General features: G+C 46.6%; 1 protein-coding gene across 1 annotated transcript; it reads left to right on the plus strand.

Annotated features, from left to right (window-relative positions):
- Nucleotides 1-220: 220 nt before the first annotated feature.
- LOC140407474 (myosin regulatory light chain 2, ventricular/cardiac muscle isoform) lies at nt 221-17,650 on the plus strand. Its single transcript, XM_072494935.1, has 7 exons — nt 221-317; nt 3,817-3,906; nt 7,881-7,956; nt 8,036-8,140; nt 15,993-16,071; nt 16,179-16,227; nt 17,469-17,650. The coding sequence occupies exons 1-7, from the start codon at nt 315-317 to the stop codon at nt 17,571-17,573; spliced, it is 507 nt and encodes a 168-aa protein (XP_072351036.1). The 5' UTR covers nt 221-314; the 3' UTR covers nt 17,574-17,650.
- The last annotated feature ends 1,956 nt before the right edge of the window (nt 17,651-19,606 follow it).

Consider the following 19,606-nt stretch of genomic DNA (forward strand, 5'->3'; position numbering starts at 1 on the left):
TCGCCCAGCTTCATGGCAAAAGACAAAGAGTAAGCCGGGGGCTTAGGTCAAAGTCTTAAAAGTAGAATCAGCTCTGACGCATAACATTTCTTTAACCTTGAGGAGTGCATACACAGGCACACATTGTATCAGGGATCATAGCTTGACACCAAATAGTTTCAAACCTGGTAGGGGTGGTGTTTGGAGGAACAGGCTACTAATTAATGCCCAAAGTAGGAAGACATTTATTTTTACACTTTACAAAGTGTATATATTGCAGTGCACATTGTCTCGAGCATTGTGTTCCTCCTAAAAGCGACTCAAGGTCTACAGCAATGGTAAGCATCTGTGTTTATGCCATATTGTATTACATGGGAGGCCCACTGTGTAGTCTGCTCCAACATGGGGGAAAAGATGAGCAAAGTGTTAAACAAAGTAACAGTTTTAGCGGATTTTTATGTTGCATTCCAACAAGCTGCTGTTTGCTGAAAGTATTTTTTAAAACTAGAAGCAGGATTTAAAGGGTAAATTGTGAAATATACGTTTTGGAACAGTAGCTTAAACTGGAAGAGATTTCTTTATGCAAAGTGTAAAAACATTAAAATTTCCCTGTTGTCTCTGCAGTTAAGTTAGAAAAAAATGAACCACACAAACAGGCAAGACCCAGGTTTAATTCCCAGTCTATACTTAATTAGTTGCTCTCAGCTAAGACAATGGCAACACTCCTCCAATTGACTGTAGCATTCTGAGGTAAGCCATGAAGAAATTCAGCCCTGGTTTACTAAGTCATACTTGCTGGTTAAGCTTGGGCTTGGCTGCTGACATTTGCTGTCCAATCTCACATATCAAGACAAAAGTCCTGATGCCTGTAGAATTGTACCTCGCAAGTAATCAACACTCTCATGAAATGAGCTCAATAAGTTGTCAGGAAATAAAGAGAGGAAAACATGAGTGAGATTCCATGCTGTTTTTATGGGAATTTGCAACAGGTTTACAGGGTTCTGCATCCAAAACTGTAAAACGTATGCCGTTTTCCATTTCTTATAAAATTTAATAAGGTCCTTTTAACATATAATAAATCCGGTACGATTTTGTGGAGAGAACCATAAAATAAAAAGACCCGCCTCTGTATAATTCTGGAACAGTACAATGAGGTTGCTGTTTATTGTACTCTGCTACATGTAAATTCTTAGGTTGAGTACTGGGTTTTCTTCTATGTGATGGGTAAGGAGAAACTGTGTGATGGTATAATCCATGTTCAAATGGTGGTACACTCATCTCTGAGTAAGAAGGTTGTGGATTCAAGCCTTCATTGCGGAGTCTTGAGCACATTATCCAGGCTGCATTGCTCTTGTACAACTGACTCATCAACTGAAGTCCCATCTGAACCAGTCAGATGGACATAAAAGCTCCTACGGCATTATCCAAAGACCAGAGGAGTTATTTTGGTGTACTAGCCAACAGGTATCCCTCACCCATCACCCAAACAAATCTAGTCATTTATCTAATTTCTGTTTGTGGAGCCTCAGTGTGCACACTTTACTACATTACAACAGTGACTGTTATGGATTTTGGGGGTATCTGCAGGTCATGAAAGGTACTATTTAAGTGCATGCTTTTCTTTGCATGGGGGAAACCACTTCATTATGACTCGATAATGCTAATGGTTTATAGCATAATGGAACAGGTGATGATATGAGTTTTTCAGGGGCTTTTTTCCTCAGTTTGCAAAATACGATGTTCCTTGTTGATTCAGCTGGATCAGTGAAACAACTGTAAAATTTATTTTGTAAGCACCTCTTTCTGGTGCACCTCTTTAAAAGATTATCCTATAGCAATCATTGCAATGTATGTATTTGTTCCTGTATAGTATGAAATCCTCACTGGGTAATGCTTTTTTAAAAAGGGCTACAACTGCCAACTTATTTTTTTCTTTAGGTCTTAGTGCTAATTTTATTGGTCACCAGACTGGCAATAAAAACTCGAAAAAAAATCAAAAGTAACACACACAAAAAATGATGTTTAATAAGCAACAGTGCGCTGACGTTCAGCTTAAGATGTTGAGGCTGGGAGTGTGTAGTGAGGCAGCAATCCAAATGAGAGTTTTAGCTTGTGCTGGCATAAGGGCAGCACGGTAGCACAGGTGGATAGCACTGTGGCTTCACCCCCACTTCCGCCATCCTTATAAGTGATGAGTTCCATATGAGCTGAACAGGAGACTTTTTAAAAATATATTTTTATTCTCCTCCTTTTTCACATTTTAATCCAAATTTACACCCACCAACAATCAACGGTAACAAATACAATGTCAATCCCCTGGCCAACAATTCCTCTATCCCACCAACCCCCAAACCCCCAAACAACACTCAACATTTTAAATACAAACATCAAAGAAAAGGATTCAGAAATTCACTATCCACCCATACATAGTCACCAACAACATACACACTTCAAACCCTGCCCCCCCGCCCACCCTTACCGCCCCTAATGTTCGATGTCATCCAATTCTTGAAAGTGAATAATAAACAAAGCCCATGAATTGTAGAAACCTTCCATACATCCCCTCAACTCAAATTTCACCTTCTCAAGTGTAAAAACTCCAACAGATCCCCCTACTATGCCAGGGTACAGGGTGGAGAGACTGACCTCCACCCCAACAGGATCCGCCTTCGGGAGATCAGCACCGAAAGCTAAAACATCTACCTCCGTACCCACTTCCAACCCCAGCCAATCCAATACTCCAAATATGGGGCGTCATTCTCTGACCCCCCGCCGGGTTGGAGAATCGCCGGGGGCAGCCGTGAATCCCGCCCCTGCCGGTTGCCGAAGTCTCCGGTACCGGATATTCGGCGGGGGCGGGAATCGGGCTGCGCCGGTTGGCGGGCCCCCCTGCTCGATTCTCCGGCCAGGATTGGCCGAAGTCCCGCCGGCGTGGATTAAACCACCTTTTGAACGGCGGGCGGGCTCCGGGGTCCTGTGGGGGGTGCAGGGCGATCTGGCCCCGGGGGGTGCCCCCACGGTGGCCTGGCCCGCGATCGGGGCCCACCGATCCACGGGCGGGCCTGTGCCGTGGGGGCACTCTTTCCCTTCCGCCTCCGCCACAGTCTCCACCATGGCGGAGGCGGAAGAGACTCCCTCCACTGTGCATGCGTGGGAAACTGTCAGCGGCCGCTGACGCTCCAGAGCATGCGCCGCCCGGGGATGTCATTTCCGCGCCAGCTGGCGGGGCAACAAAGGCCGTTTCCGCCAGCTGGCGGGGTGGAAACTCCTCCGGCGTCGGCCTAACCCCTCAATGTTGGGGCTCGGCCCCCAAAGATGCAATGCCCGTCTGATTGGCACCGTTTTGGGCGCCAGTCGGCGGACATCGCGCCGTTTCGGGAGAATTTCGCCCATGGTCTCCAAAGGAAAAGACTTAAGGCTATTTTTAGGGCGTGGCGGGGACTGGAATGTGGTAGCGTGCATCTCCAAGCAATTTTCTGGACCCTACTGCAGCAGATCTGACAAAAATAAGGTGGAGGAAAACAGAAAAAGCAAGAGCTGAATGTTCTTTTGAGCATGTTTTTTGATTGTTGGTCCACTTGTGAGATGTGAAATTTTCCACTGTCTATAAATATAATGCTGCAGGATGTAGGACATAACACCATTAGTGTTATTGTGCTTGATTACTTTACTCGTCACTGGCTTGTTTCTGATACACAATATTTCCATATTTGTGTGATTTACTCTTGTGGCAAGATTGCCATCGCTCACTATTCCCAGCTAGGTATTATTCATGCAATATTGTAAGACGTATCTGTCCTTATCGACCAATGCTAATCAGGTGTTTATTTTTTTTAGTCTCCCAAGAAGGCAAAGAAGAAAATAGAGGGAGCAAACTCCAATGTGTTCTCTATGTTCGATCAGCCACAGATTCAGGAATTCAAGGAGGTAATTTTGTTGTCTAAATAAACAAAATTGTGTGTGTATGTGTGTGTGGCGGGGGGGGGGGGGGGGGGGGGTTGATATGCGTGTGCAAGATATCACATGAACCTGAAATGTTAACCCTACCTTTTCTCCACAGATTCAGCCTAGCTGTTTTCTGTGTTCATTTCAGATTTCCTGCATCTGCAGTATTTTGCTTTTTGCTTGGATATTGCTTCAGGATTTCTCTATTCTCGGAAAGGTAGAGAATGTGCCCCTTGTATTGGAAGTAAAGCAAGCAGTTTGAAATACTACTAAAGTCTTAAATTTGATCACTGATTATAACTAATTTAGGTGATACTAACTGGGAAACAGTAAAGATGGTATAAATGGGCCATGAAGTCCAGTGTTAAGAGTATTCTTTTAACCATTTTACAGCAATTCATACAGAAAAGCACAAGTTTGAATGTCCTAGAAGCATAAGAGGGGGCTATTGTACCCATGATCATAACCTGTGGTCGACTTTCACCTTTATAACATTGCCTCTCTCCGCTCTTCTCAGCTCATTGTTATATTGAAGCTCTCCTAACCGGCTGACCACCTTCCAACCTCCAGAAACTTGAGCTAATTGAAAGCTCTGCTACCCACATCCTAACTCACATCAAGTCAAGTTCACCAACCACCTCTGTTTTCACTCATCTATATATTGGCACTGGTTCCGCCAATGCCTCAATTATAAAATTATCATTGTTTTCAAATCCCTCCATAGCTTCACCCCCTTCCATCTCTGTAGCTTTCGTCAGCCCTACAGTCCTGCAAGATCCTCTGTTCTCCTCCAATTCAGACTCCCTTTGTCCCACAATTGACAGCTGCCGGCATCCTAAGCGATGAAATTCTCTCCCTAAACTCCTGCACTCTCTATCTTTGTAACCTTCTTCAAGATATTCTTAAAAACCTACCTCTTTCACTGAGCTTTTTGCTACCTGTCTCAGTATCTCTAATTTGACTCAAGTGTCCCACGTCTCTTGATAAAATTCCCATGAAGGACTTTTGGATGTTTTAAATACACTATATAAATAAAAGTTGTTGTTGACTGAAAAGAAGAATTGTCACTTGGTTGAAGTGCAAAAGAACTTGCACCATCAATGGAAACATTCCTATGTGAGTCAGCATTGGGGGGAAACAGTGATGCTGTAGGAGAAAGATCTACAATAATACATCACATTTCATACAGTTTAATTCGTACAACCATTGAAACAACCTGGTAACCATTGTTTATCACTATGAATGAATTGGAGGTCACAAATTGCTGTTGGCAATATTAGTGGAAAGAGGCTTAACATGCTTGTATATTATTCCTTAGTGCATGATTTTAAACTTAAGGGAGCTTTATTTTAAATAGCTCAGCTCCTCAAGTTAGAATAGCGGACAAAGGAATATAATCTAAATTTATTAGCATTCTCATTCTGATTGCAAATAGGACTTTCAAGCTCCTTGCTCAATCACAGATAAATATGAATTTAGCAAAAAACTGTGTAATTAGGTAATTTCACAAGTGAAACACTATTACACAGAGGTCATTGTGCAGGGTAATCCATGTGCATTTGATCACTGTGGGAGAGCACTATGGGACAGCTGTCAGTACCGACAGGTCTGCACCTGTAACCATCAGTACCACTCATGACTTATTCTGCTGAAGCTCCAAGACAGACTTGTAAGCATGAACTAATGACCTTTGTAGTTAACCCTTTCAATCTTGCACAATACAGGTAGTCAATGCAGCCATAAAGGCAGAATTTAATTAATTAGTTTCTTGTGACCTTGATCCAATCAACATCTGCAATACTTTGCTGCTGCAAAATAATTATGTGGGCCGAAAAGGAAGATCTTCATTTCCACACAGACCAAGGCTTTTTGGGGAGACTGATGCCATTTCACTTAATTGAAGGCCCTGACATAAATTACAACTCACTCTTTTTTAAACCACTTCTTCTGTGCTTTACTTCGTGTAGACGCCAATATTTGGTCACAAATATTGTTCTAAGTAAACTTCAGAAAACAGAACAAACTTGAGAATGGGAGACTAGTAATACCAATTTGAGGCAGTGGCGAGTATTTATTCTGTTGACTATTTGAAGAGAAATGGCCCTGTACAGATGCACACCATTTCATTATAAGTGAAATGAAATGAAATGAAAATCGCTTATTGTCACAAGTAGGCTTCAATTAAGTTACTGTGAAAAGCCCCTAGTCACCACATTCCGGCGCCTGTTCGGGGAAGCTGTTAAGGGAATTGAACCGTGCTGCTGGCCTGCCTTGGTCTGCTTTCAAAGCCAGCGATTAGTAACAAACAAAATAAATCTTCTTTATACCTTCCTACTTCTCACACAGCTTCATGTGAATTTTGTGGAAAGGAAAAACTAACAATTGGCCCCTGAAATAATACTTATCTCCACACGATTCTCACTCCTTTAGCCTTGTAAAAATTAAAGATTAATTACTGATGTAGGAAAATAACTCCTATGTTGCCAGTGAATGTTGTCAATTTTATGTTGCTTTTATAAACTTATCATTGTATATTTGCATCAATATATTATTTACTTCTTTAGCTTTGTAGTCTATGCTATTTACATAACCCAAAACGTTGGGCGGGATTCTCTCAGCCCGGGGCTGGGCCGGAGAATCCCCGTGACCGGCGCGAATCGCACCACGCCACCCCAACACGCGATTCTCCGCAGGGCGGACAATCGACGCCATTGGCACCGGCGTGGTCGGGGGCAGCTCTACGCGGCTGGCCCGCCGATTCTCGTAAAAACGCTGAGTCCCGCCGGCGCCGTCCACACCTGCTCTCAGCCGGGGGGGAACCCGGCGTGGAAGGGTCGGGGGCAGCCTGTGGGGGGGGTTTCCGACCCTGGGGGGGCCTCCGATGTGGCCTGGCCCGCGATGGGGGCCCACTGATTGGCGGGCCGGCCTCTCTGGCTGGGGGCCTCCTTTCTTCCGCGGCGGCCCCTGTAGTCCCGCGCCATGTTGCGTCGGGGCCGGCGCGTTGAAGGAAGCCACTGGGCATGCGCAGATCCCGCGGTGCCCAGTTGACGCCGGAATCAGCAGCTGGAGCGGCGTGAACCGCTCCAGTGCCGTGCTGATCCTGAGGCCGTGTTGACAGCGTCGGGAAACGCAATGGCGTTTCTGACGGCATCAACACTTAGCCTCAGGATCACAGAATCCCGCCCGTTGTTCGCCTTTCTTTATCATAGAATCACAGAATCCCTACAGTGCAGAAAGAGGTAACTTGGCCCATTGAATCTGCACCGACCCTCTGAAAGAGCACCACTCTACACAGGCCTAATCCCCCAGCCTATCTCCGCAATCCCACCCAGGGGCAATTTAGCATTGCCAATCCACCTAACGTGCACATATTTGGACTGTGGGAGGAAACCGGAGCACACAAAGGAATCTCACGCACACACAGGAAGAATGTGCAAACTTTACATAGTCACCCAAGGTCGGAATCGGACCTGGGCCTCTGGCACTTTGAGGCAGCAGTGCTAACCACTGTGCCACCGTGCTGCCCTGGCTGCATCTCCCAGTGCTCACACTTTCAGGGAATTATACATTTGAAACCAAAGACCTCTCTCTCTCTGTTCATCTGTACCCGTCACCATTTTTCATTGAGTGTTTATTCCCATCCTTTGAAATGAGGGAAGTTGCACGTGTAGACCTGTGTCTAATCACACCATAATGCAGAATGTTATGGTCTTTCTGAGTGGCCCATGAAGAAGATACTGTTTGGAGGCTATGGCCTTCAACAATGAATTAATGATGAATACTGACATAGGCTAAAACAAGGAGCACTTTGTCTACTTGCTCTGTCGGACAGGAATGATGTATGGTGTAGGGCACTGATACACTATATTAAAAATGAGTCGCTGCTGAATCTGAAAGATAAGTTATAACCAAAGATACCAATTTTTAATACTCTATTGATTTTGCCTTGATGCTAGGCTTTCACAATAATGGATCAGAACAGGGATGGATTCATTGATAAGTCGGACCTTAGGGACACATTTGCCGCTCTGGGTTAGTTTCACTATTACAAACTGATTTTCACTGCTAAGGTCAAGAGACTTTTATTAATGGTTAGTAATCTATTTAACAGGTCGCCTGAATGTAAAAAATGAAGAACTGGATGAAATGATTAAAGAGTCTGCAGGACCAATTAACTTTACAGTTTTTCTTACCATGTTTGGTGAAAAGCTTAAGGGTAAGTGAAATAAGTGATATTAATGAGTCGTTTACAAAAGAAAGCCACAGACTATTAAAATCACTGTAATTACAGAAGGGAAGAACTTAGTTGGCATGTCAACATGGCTGCTAATTTGCAACAAAATGTTTTGTGGTCCTGGTAGATTCTGAGAACTAGAACAATTAATTCACAAAATAAATGATGAACTTGGATTAAGATTTCTTTAGGTTTCTTTCAAGATTAAGTGATCTCACATTGTTTCTTCCTTCATTCCTATTTAAATGGAAAAAGATGGTTGCACAAAACATATGCTGCCTGGCAAGAAATGAGAATGGAGAATGACAGTTTTTCATGTACTTGTAGCGCAACAATTACTCACTCAAGTCGAGAAGTGATGAAGTCAATCGAGGCTTTATTAAGCAAGACTTGTTCCCCAGCAGCTCAGTTACAGAATGCGGCTGCTGGGAGAACCCGGGCTCTTATACTCCGCCTTTCTGGGCGGAGCCAGCAGGCGGCAGATCCAACCAGGACCCGGTGCCTGTTTGCCAATAGCCTCTCGGCTTCACAGGTACCGTACTACCCCTAATACATACCACCACATTCACCCCTTGTTAAAAAAGAACCCGGCGGGGTGGTGGGTCGCATGGTGGTAGGGGTTTACAAGGCTGGTCCTGGAACTAATTTCGTACAGTGGCTATGCATTTAGCCCAACAGTTAATTATGTACAGGTTTTGTCAGAATTATTTACAGATTTTTGTCACGTGGATTCCACGAGTCGAGCGGGTGCCCTGGTCGTCCTCGTCGATCGCCTCAGCCCCGGTGGTGGTGCAGGTGCTGGCTCGGGCACTGTCGTCTCTGGGAGCGTTGCGCTGTTCATCCCTGTTTCTTTACTCCTGGGCGGGCACGGGAGGAGGACCGATCCACCCGGGAAGGGAGCGGTCGTGGGGTGTGCCGGTGGGAGGGAGGGGGTGATTGGTGTTGGGGGTGTGTGTGTGTTTCCGGCGGGCGCCAGGTCCCGCAGGGAGACCGTGTCCTGTCGGCCGTCGGGGTCCGCCACGTTGGCGTACTGAGGGTTTGCGTGGAGAAGGTGAACCCTCTCGACCAACGGGTCCGATTTGTGCCCCGCACAGGCTTTCGGAGCAAGATGGGTCCTAGGGCTGCCAGCCAGGTCGGCAGTGACGTTCCGGAGGAGGACTTCCTAGGGAAGACAAGGAGGCGCTCGTGAGGCATTTGATTAGTGGTGGTACACAGCAGCGACCGGATGGAGTGGAGGGCATCCGGGAGGACTTCCTGCCAATGGGAAACTGGGAGATTTCTGGACTGTAGGGCCAGTAGGACGGTCTTCCAGACCGTACCATTCTCCCTCTCTACCTGACCGTTCCCCCGGGGGTTGTAACTGGTCGTCCTGCTCGAGGCAATGCCCTTGCTGAGCAGGAACTGACGCAGTTTGTCGCTCATGAAGGAGGACCCCCTGTCGCTATGGATGTACGCAGGGAAACCGAACAGTGTAAACATGGTGCCGAGGGCTTTAATGACTGTGGTCGCTGTCATGTTGGGGCAGGGGATGGTGAAGGGGAAACGGGAGTACTCGTCCACCACGTTTAGGAAGTATGCGTTGCGGTCGGTGGATGGGAGGGGGCCTTTGAAATCCAAACTGAGGCGTTCAAAGGGACCGGAAGCCTTTATCAGGTGCGCTCTATCTGGCCTGAAAAAGTGCGGTTTGCACTCTCCGCAGATTTGGCAGTTCCTGGTGGCTGTACGGACCTCCTCAACAGAGTAGGGTGCGGGACTTCACAAAATGGTAGAATCGAGTGACCCCCGGGTGGCAGTGAGGAGAGTGAATCTCCTGCCGGCCAGGTAATGCCTCCAATGTCGCACAGCTTCCACTATGGCTTGGGCTTCCTTTTCCACTGAGGAGTGGCGGATTTCTGAGGTGTGGAGGGTCCAGGAGAAAAAGACCACGGGTCTGCCCGCTTGGTTGAGAATGGCCGCCAGAGCTACGTCGGATGCGTCGCTCTCGACTTAGAAGGGGAGGGACTCGTCGATTGCGTGCATCGTGGCCTTTGCGATATCCGCTTTGATGCGGCTGAAGGCCTGGCGGGCCTCTGTCTGCGTACTGGGGAACCCACTGGGCGTAGTACGAGAAGAAGCCCAGGCAGCGTTTCAGGGCTTTGGAGCAGTGAGGGAGGGGAAATTCCATAAGGGGGCGCATGCGTTCGGGGTCGGGGCCTATCACTCCATTACGCACTACGTATCCCAGTATGGCCAGACGGTTGGTGCTAAAAACGCATTTTTCCTCATTATAGGTGAGGTTCAGGGCGTTAGCGTTCTGGAGGAATTTACGGAGGTTGGCGTCGTGGTCCTGCTGTTCATGGCCGCAGATGGTTACATTGTCGAGGTATGGGAACGTGGCCCGCAAGCCGTGCTGGTCAACCATTCGGTCCATCCCCCGTTGGAAGACCGAGACTCCGTTCGTGACGCCAAATGGGACCCTTAAAAAATGGTAGAGCCGCCCGTCTGCCTCGAAGGCCGTGCACTTGCGGTCACTCGGGCGGATGGGGAGCTGGTGGTATGCGGACTTGAGGTTCACGGTGGAAAAGACTTTGTACTGTGCAATCCGATTGACCATGTCGGATATGCGGGGAAGAGGGTACGCATCGAGCTGCGTGTACTTATTGATGGTCTGACTGTAGTCTACGACCATCCTCTGCTTCTCCCCGGTCTTCACAACTACCACCTGGGCTCTCCAGGGACTATTGCTGGCCTGGATTATGCCTTCCTTCAGCAGCCGCTGGACTTCAGACCGGATAAACGTCCGATCCTGGGCGCTGTATCGTCTCCTCCTAGTGGCGACAGGTTTGCAATCCGGGGTGAGGTTCGCAAACAAGGAAGGCGGTTCAACCTTGAGGGTCGCGAGGCTGCAGATAGTAAGTGGGGGTATTGGGCCGCCGAATTGGAACGTTAGGCTCGGGAGGTTATATTGGAAGTCTAACCCTAAGAGAGTGGGAGCGCAGAGTTGGGGAAGGACATAAAGCCTATAATTCTTAAACTCCCTCCCTTGCACCATTAGGATTGTGATGCAGAACCCTTTGATCTCTACGGAATGGGATCCCGCTGCCAGGAAAATCTTTTGGGTGCTCGGACGAATGGAAAGAAAACAGCGTCTTACCGTATCCGGGTGGATAAAACTTTCCGTGCTCCCAGAGTCGATCAGGCATGGCGTCTCGTACCCGTTGACCAGCACCGTTGTTGTTGCCATTTGGAGCGTCCGGGGCCGCGATTGGTCCAGGGTCACCGAAGCCAGTCGTGGTTGTTGCATCACGGTGTTTTCTTCAGGCCCCGTGGAGCCGTCAATGCTGGGGTCCTTGGCTATCAGCCACGATGGCGGCGTCCATGGATCGCACACAGTCAGGGGTGGACAAAATGGCCACCCCCATGGATCGCACGTGGCCGGGGGGTCACAAGATGGCGGCGCCCATCCTCCCTGCGTGGTGTCCGGGACCCAAAATGGCGGCGCCCGCGGGCCGCACATGGATCGTTGGGGGGGGTTGAGTCTGCTGTACCTGTTCTCCCCCGGAGATTGTGGCGACCCCCCGGGACTGGCACACTGCTGAGTAATGCCCCTTTTTGCCGCAGCTCTTACAAATAGCTGAGCGGGCCGGGCAGTGCTGCCGGGGGTGTTTCGCATGCCCGCAAAAATAGCAGCCGGGCCCACCGGGATGGTCTGATGCTCTAGCCGCGCAGGCTTGCGGGGGGGGGGGGGGGGGGGTGCCGGGGAGTCGGTCGCAACAGGGGTCCATGGAGCCCAAGGGGCTGCCGTGCGGTCGGGGCCGTAGGCGCGGGCATTTTGTGAGGCCACGTCGAGGGAGGCCGCAAGGGCCCGTGCCTCTGTGAGTCCTAATGAGTCTCTCTAACAGTCTTTGGCGAATTTGAGAAGAAGTCATACCTGCCACAAAAACATCCCTGATTAGGAGCACCGTATGCTCGTTTGCGCTCACCGACGGGCAGTTGCAGTTCCTTCCCAATATCAACAGTGCGCTGTAGAACTCGTCTAGCGATTCTCCGGGGATTTGCCGTCTCGTCGCGAGTTGGTGGCGTGGGTAGACCTGGTTCATGGGCCGAATGTAGACTCCTTTCAGCATGGTGAGCGCCGTCGGGAAATCCTCCGCGTCTTCGATGAGCGTGTAGATCTCCGGGCTCACCCTGGAATGCAGGACCTGCATTTTCTGATCTTCCGTGGTCCGGCCGGGGGCCGTTCGAAGGTAACCTTCGAAGCATGCTAGCCAGTGTTTAAACACGGCCGCCGAGTTTGCTGATTCGCAGACACTCCGGGGCGATCCGGAGCTCCATAGTCTTTTTAAGTCTGCTTAATAAATTGTAGCGCAACAATTACTCACTCAAGTCGATAAGTGATGAAGTCAATCGAGGCTTTATTAAGCAAGACTTGTTCCCCAGCAGTTCAGTTACAGAATGCGGCTGCTGGGAGAACCTGGGCTCTTATACTCCGCCTTTCTGGGCGGAGCCAGCAGGCGGCAGATCTAACCAGGACCCGGTGCCTGTCTGCCAATAGCCTCTCGGCTTCACAGGTACCGTACTACCCCTAATACATACCACCACAGTACTGTATAACAAAAATAAGTTCAGAATATTTTACACAGAATATTTTATTAGGACAATAGGGTAGAATTACTGTGATATATTAGCAAATTCCTACTTGCCAAATCATCCCTATCATCTCTGACCTATTGGGTTTGCAGTCTCCAAATGTCTCAAATTTAAAAGTCTCACCCCTATCTAAATCTCTCCATGGCCTTGCCCCTCCCGATCTCTTTAACTGAACTCCAATGCGACAATATTCCAGAACTCTCATTCCTTTGACCCATAGTGCAGCTGACGTCATTTCCGATCTGGCAGCTTAAAATTCAGCATCCATGTGGCACAGAATTGTATTCAGCACAACCTATAACTTCATGGCACAACAGATCCCTCATGGTGCCATTATCATCATGCCAGGGGATCAACTCTGGCTCAATAAGAAGTACAGAAAAACATCAGGAGCAGCATCACACACCCCTAAAAATGAGGGGCGGGATTCTCCCTTACCTGGCAGGACGGGTGGTCCCGGCAGGGCGGAGTGGCGTGAACCACTCCGGCGTCGGGCCGCCCCAAAGGTACGGAATCCTCCACACCTTCAGGGGCTAGGCCCGCCCTGGAGTGGTTGGCGCCCCGGCGGCCGGCGGGATAGGGGTCTGGCGCCATGCCAACAGGCGCCGAAGGGCCTCCGCCGGCAGGCGCGAGTCGGCACATGCGCGGGAGCACCACTGCGTGCTGGCGTCACCCCCGTGCATGCGCACAGGGATTCACTTCCGTATCGGCCATCGCGGAGGTCCACAACGGCCGATGCGGAAGGAATAGAGTGCCCCCATGGCATGGCCCGCCCGCGGATCAGTGGGCCCGACTGCGGGTCAGGCCACCGTGGGAGCACCTGCCGGGACAAGATCCCTCCGCGACCCCATAGGAACCCCGGAGCCTGCCTGCGCCGCCATGTCCCGCTGGTAAGGGACCTACTCTTATTTACGCTGGCGGGACCAGCTACAGGCGGGCAGGATTTCGGCCCATCGCGGGCTGGAGAATTTGGGCAGCCCCGGCGCCCATTGAGTCGCGCCATTTGAGGCGGGCGGCGCGACTCACGCCGGGCTGGTTTTTAGGGGGCGGGAGAATTGGGAGGACGGCGGGGGCGGGATTCACGCCGACCCCCTGGCAATTCTCCCACCCGGTGGGGGGGGTCAGAGAATCCCGCCCGACGTGTCAACCTAGAGTTACTGTATGTTGTAGAAGGTCCATGCTGCAGACAGAATTAGTGATCATATAAAGATCAGATCAAATCTCTGCAGTGCTGTCATATCCAGTCAAATTTGTGAGCAATTCAATAACTAAGAAGGAAAAGGCTTCATGGACACCCCAATTCTTAATGATGTCAGAGTGCAGCATATCAGGACAAAAGACAAGATTGAAGCATTTGCAACAATCTTCATTAAATGCTGAGTTAATGATCTATTTCTGTCACCCCCTCAGGACCCCACTAAGAAGTCAGTCTTCACAGTTCATTAGATTCATTGAAGAAAAGCAAATTACTGCGGATGCTGGAATCTGAAACGAAAGAGAAAATGCCGGAAAATCTCAGCAAGTCTGGCAGCATCTGGAGGGAGAGAAAAGAGCTAATGTTTCGAGTCCGATGACTCTTTGTCAAAGCTAACAGACAGAGAACGTGGGAAATATTTATACTGTGGAGTGAGAATGAAAGATGAGTCATAGCCACAGAAACCCAGGGAAACCGGGTGCTAATGGCCACAGAAACCAAGGGGAAAGAGTGCTAATGGCAGTCCCCAGAGAGGACAAAAGATGTGAAAGGCCAAACAGCAGAGAAACTAACATCAGAGGATGAACTGTAGGTTCATCCCAATGTGGTCTCCTCTATATCGGAGAGACCAAACGCAGACTGGGTGATCGCTTTGCTGAGCTTCTTCGGTCTGTGCGCATTAAGGATCCTGACCTTCCTGTTGCTTGCCATTTTAACAAAAGACCCTGCTCCCATGCCCAGATGTCTGTCCTTGGCCTGCTGCAATGTTCCAGTGAAGCTCAACGCAAACTGGAGGAACAACATCTCATCTTCTGGTTAGGCACGCTACAGCCTTCCGGTCTCAACATCGAATTCAACAACTTCAGATGATCAGCTCCACCCCACCTCGACCCATTTGTTTTCACTTGATTTTAACTGTCTTTTACCATTTCTTTCTTTCTTAATATACATTTAATTCCCCCCCCCCCCCCCCCCAATCTTATCCACCTTTCCTTCACCTTTCTCCCCTTTGCTTCCCCCTTCCCCTTCCCCCACATCTACAGTTCATCCTCTGATGTTAGTTTCCCTGCTGTTTGCCCTTTCACATCTTTTGTCCTCTCTGGGGACTGCCATTAGCATTCTTTCCCCTCGGTTTCTGTGGCCATTAGCACCCGGTTTCCCTGGGTTTCTGTGGCTATGACTCATCTTTCATTCTCGTTCCACAGTATAAATATTTCCCACGTTCTCTGTCTGTTAGCTTTGACAAAGAGTCATCGGACTCGAAACGTTAGCTCTTTTCTCTCCCTACAGATGCTGCCAGACTTGCTGAGATTTTCCAGCATTTTCTCTTTCGTTTCAGATTCATTGAAGACTTGTGCTGCAGAACTAGCAGGGCTCTAGCCAAGTTGTTCCAGTAGAACTACTACACTGGCATCTACCTGACAATGTGGAAAAATGCCCAGGTGTGTCTTGTCCACAAAAGCAGGACAAATCTAGTCTGGCCAATTACCACTTCATCAGCCTACTCTCAATCATCAGCAAATTGATGAAACAGCTTGTTGACATCACTATTAAATGACACTTATTCATCAATAACTGATGCTCCAAGGCCAGTCAACTCCAGATCTCATTCCAGCCTTTCTTCAAACATAGCCAAGTAAAGTGAGATGAGCGTGTCTGCCTTTGCCATCAAGGCAGCATTCGACTGAATGTAGCATCCTGGCAAAATTTAAATCAAGGGAATAAGATGGAAAACATTCCACCTGTTGGAGTTAAATAAGGCACACAAAACATGATTGTGGCTATTGGAGGCCAATCATCTTGGCCCCAGGACATTGCTGCAGGAATTCCTCAGGGTAGTGTACTATCTTGATAGGCTTGGAGAACCTATCTGTACTCTCAATCAAGGGATGATGCAGAAAATAGCCAAATAACTTTCAAAATGGGAATATTTTAACTGCAGTTCATTGAATGTTGCAAACCAATTGCAATATCTAAATAAAAATATTATCCTTTTATACAACTTCACAGGTACAGATCCAGAAGAGTCAATCTTAAATGCATTCAAAATATTTGATCCTGAAGGGAAGGGTTTTTTAAGAAAGGATTAGTAAGTATATACCAGCTAATTTATGGCTTGCGCCTAATACAAAAAAAATAACAATCCCAAAATGTTTACATTTATTTAAATTTAATCTTTTTTTCTTATTATTGTAGTATAGAGGAAGTGTTGACGACCCAGGCTGAAAGATTTACCAAGGAAGAGGTAGGTTGATGAAAACAATGGATTATTTTAAAAAGAAAACTTGTAGACTTATACATAAGAAACAAAAAGAAGCAACTAAGGTAAACAAGTCACTGGAAATTAGCCATGTTGAGATGGCTCTATTTAGTTTTTAACTTCTATTTTCAGGTCGTGGACCTTTATTAGAATGTGACTTTTCTTACTTTGTAATTTAGAGGGCCTAATTCTTTTTTTTTACAATTAAGGGGCAATTTAGTGTGGCCAATTCACCTACCCTGCACATCTTTTTGGGTTGTGAGGGTGAGATCCACGCAGCGATGGGGAGAATGTGCAAACTCCACATGGATGGTGACCCGGGGCGAGGATTGAATCTGGGTCTTTGGCGCCATGAGGCAGCAGTGCTAACCACTGCACCACCATGCCGCCCTATGACTTTTCTTACTTGATGATCATCCTTTGTCATTCTTGTGTGATATTCAAACCTGAAGAGCAAATCTGCAGATCTCTATAAAATCCAAGCTTTTGCTGCTCCATAGATCAATCATTTAAATTTGCTAATGACCAAAGATAACCAGTTGTGGACAAAACATTTTATCAACTGGTCAGCTACTGGGATGAAAAATGAAATGAAATGAAAATTGCTTATTGTCACAAGTAGGCTTCAAATGAAGTTACTGTGAAAAGCCCCTAGTCGCCACATTCCGGCGCCTGTTCGGGGAGGCTGGTACGGGAATTGAACCCGCCCTGCTGGCCTGCCTTGGTCTGCTTTAAAAGCCAGCTATTTAGCCCTGTGCTAAACCAGCCCCTTATGCCATTTTTACTACTGGTTCAGAGGCCACACATCAAGTTGGGAGAGGGTTGCACATTTAATAAAACCAGCTTGTTATTTTCAATAAGGTACCTTTACTGAGTTTCTCTCCTGCAGCCAATGAGGTGTGTATATTACCATGTGCGCATATTGATCCATGCTAAATACTCTCTTCCCTCAATTAGTTCATATTGCCGGACCCCTGCCTGTATCAGGAATAACACTGAGGCAGATGTCTGGAGGTGCTTGAGATTACCGCTCATTCTTGTTCTCTCATGCCACTTCCAAAGAGATTTGTGACTGAGCTAATTCAGATATAACAGCAAAAGGGAAACATAGAAAGGGATATTGTCACACTTCAATGTGGTAAAATATCTGTTAGAAACTGTTAAACAGCCTTGTATTTTAGGTCTCCTCATTCAATTAACACTTCATGTGTGAAATAACTTTTCAGGTTGATCAGATGTTTACAGCTTTCCCTCCAGATGTGACTGGTAACCTGGACTACAAGAATCTGGTACATATCATCACCCACGGAGAAGAGAAAGACCAAGAGTAAACAATTACTTTTTGCTACCTTCATGTTCATCTGCACCTTCCTTGTTTCTTCCCTTTGAATAAATGGCAACTCAATTACTCTTCATGTCTTCTTTGTTTTTTCCTAATCCACAAGTCGAATATTCTATCTATTTCTTTCACAATTCTAGGTATAAAAGGAATTGAGTTCTATTTTTTTTAATTTAAGCAATAAGGCTTTTATGCAGAGGCTGTGACGCAGTGGTAATATCCCTACCTCTGGGCCAGAAGCTCCAGGTTCAAGACCTACTTCAGGACTTGATGACCACAGAAGGTGCATTCATAATGTGGCCTGTTTGATTGTCAGTCCGTAAGTCCTTCCAATATGCCTGACGATAGACAGTAAGAGAGGGAGAGTTTTCTGGTCAGCCATGCTGCAGAAAGCAACTGCAAGCGACTGCAATACTTTGCCAAGCATTGTCATGGACCAATCCATGGTCACCAAAGCCCTCCCAGGGCATGGTGTCTGAGGGAGGAGGAATAAGGGTGGTCAAAAGTGAAAAGGTTAATTAAAGAAAATGGCCACAGTTCATCAGATAAGTGTGAAAAAAATTAAAGTGTTTACCTTAACTGAGGTGAAACTGCATTCAAAATATTAATAGGCCATTCTCTTGATATCAAGGCATTAGCTGAACAAAATCTTGGCTAATATATTTTGCCATTATTTGGAATTTAGCAACCAACATTGCCAGCATTAAGTTTTGCAGAGAGTTTGAGAGACTAAATTGTTCAATTCTAAAAATGTCATCCTATATGTTCAGATTGAACAGTATTCAACAAACTTTTATAACTTCAATGTGTGTAACTTGTGTGTAATGCTTGTATGTTTCTGTAAACAAACATTGGAGCAAACAACTAACATTGGAATTGAATATTTTGAACACTGCAACCATGTAGTAAAAGTGCAATAGGAAATAAAAAATTGCAAATAAGAGCTTTCTTTACTTTTCAAATATGTAGGAAATAAATGAAGTTTGCTGAATAAGTATTTTAACATATTTTTTTCCAATTAAGGGACAATTTAGCATGGCCAATTCATCTACCCTGCACACCTTTTTAGTTATGGGGGTGAGACCCACACAGACATGGGGAGAATATGCAAACTCCACACGGACAGTGACTCAGGGCCGGGATCGAACCCAGGTCCTCAGCGCCGTGAGGCAGTAGTGCTAACCACTGCACCGCTGTGCCACTCTGTATTTTAACATTTTACTGTATACCTCCCCCTTTTTATCTATACTGTACTTTCCAACATTTCAAAATCAGAGGGAGCTAAAGTTATGATTTCCATTAAATTAGTCAGTCCTTTTGTGAGCTTTTCTCATTTTCTTCATATTAAAGGATTCCAACATTAATAGTTTTTATACAATAGATTTGGAATGGAATTAATATGAATTTGTGACAAGTGGGTGAGGAGAGATAAAATGGTTCCTTTCTTTCCCCACTCCTCATTTGATTCGAACTGTTTTTTTTAGTTTAAAAGGGTGTATTTACCAATTCTGTGTTTAACTGTTTACACACTGTGCTCATAAAAAAAACAATCAAACAGGTTTTCTTAAGTTTAGTAAAGAATAGAGTTAGTTTTATTGTACTTACATAAATCTGGGTAAAGTAATAAAATACACACCAACTTTCATACACGCATTTGATGGGCCCACTTACACACACACAGATACAAATTACAGAGCAAGGAAGGATGGGTAGATCAAAGCGCAGTAGGAATACATGGTCGATGGCTTGGTGAGTCTGCTATTCAGATGCTCTTTCAGTGGTCCCAATGTTTCAATTTGGAGTTGCAGCTGGTTAATTTGGTTGTTCCTCTGGATACAGTGGTGTTGAGCAGAATTTTTGTTTTAAAGGGTCTCTGGTAGCAGTAAATGTGTATCTGGTTGGTCGTGGTCATTTAAACAGGCCTCAAAGCTTGCCAGGAAAGTGGAGAGAGACAAAGGTTCAACAGCTTCAGCTGTTCAGTTCATCAAAATCAACACTCTGCAAAATTTATATTTATATGAATAT

Source organism: Scyliorhinus torazame, chromosome 1 (genome assembly GCF_047496885.1).
Source record: "Scyliorhinus torazame isolate Kashiwa2021f chromosome 1, sScyTor2.1, whole genome shotgun sequence".
Lineage (NCBI taxonomy): Eukaryota > Metazoa > Chordata > Chondrichthyes > Carcharhiniformes > Scyliorhinidae > Scyliorhinus > Scyliorhinus torazame.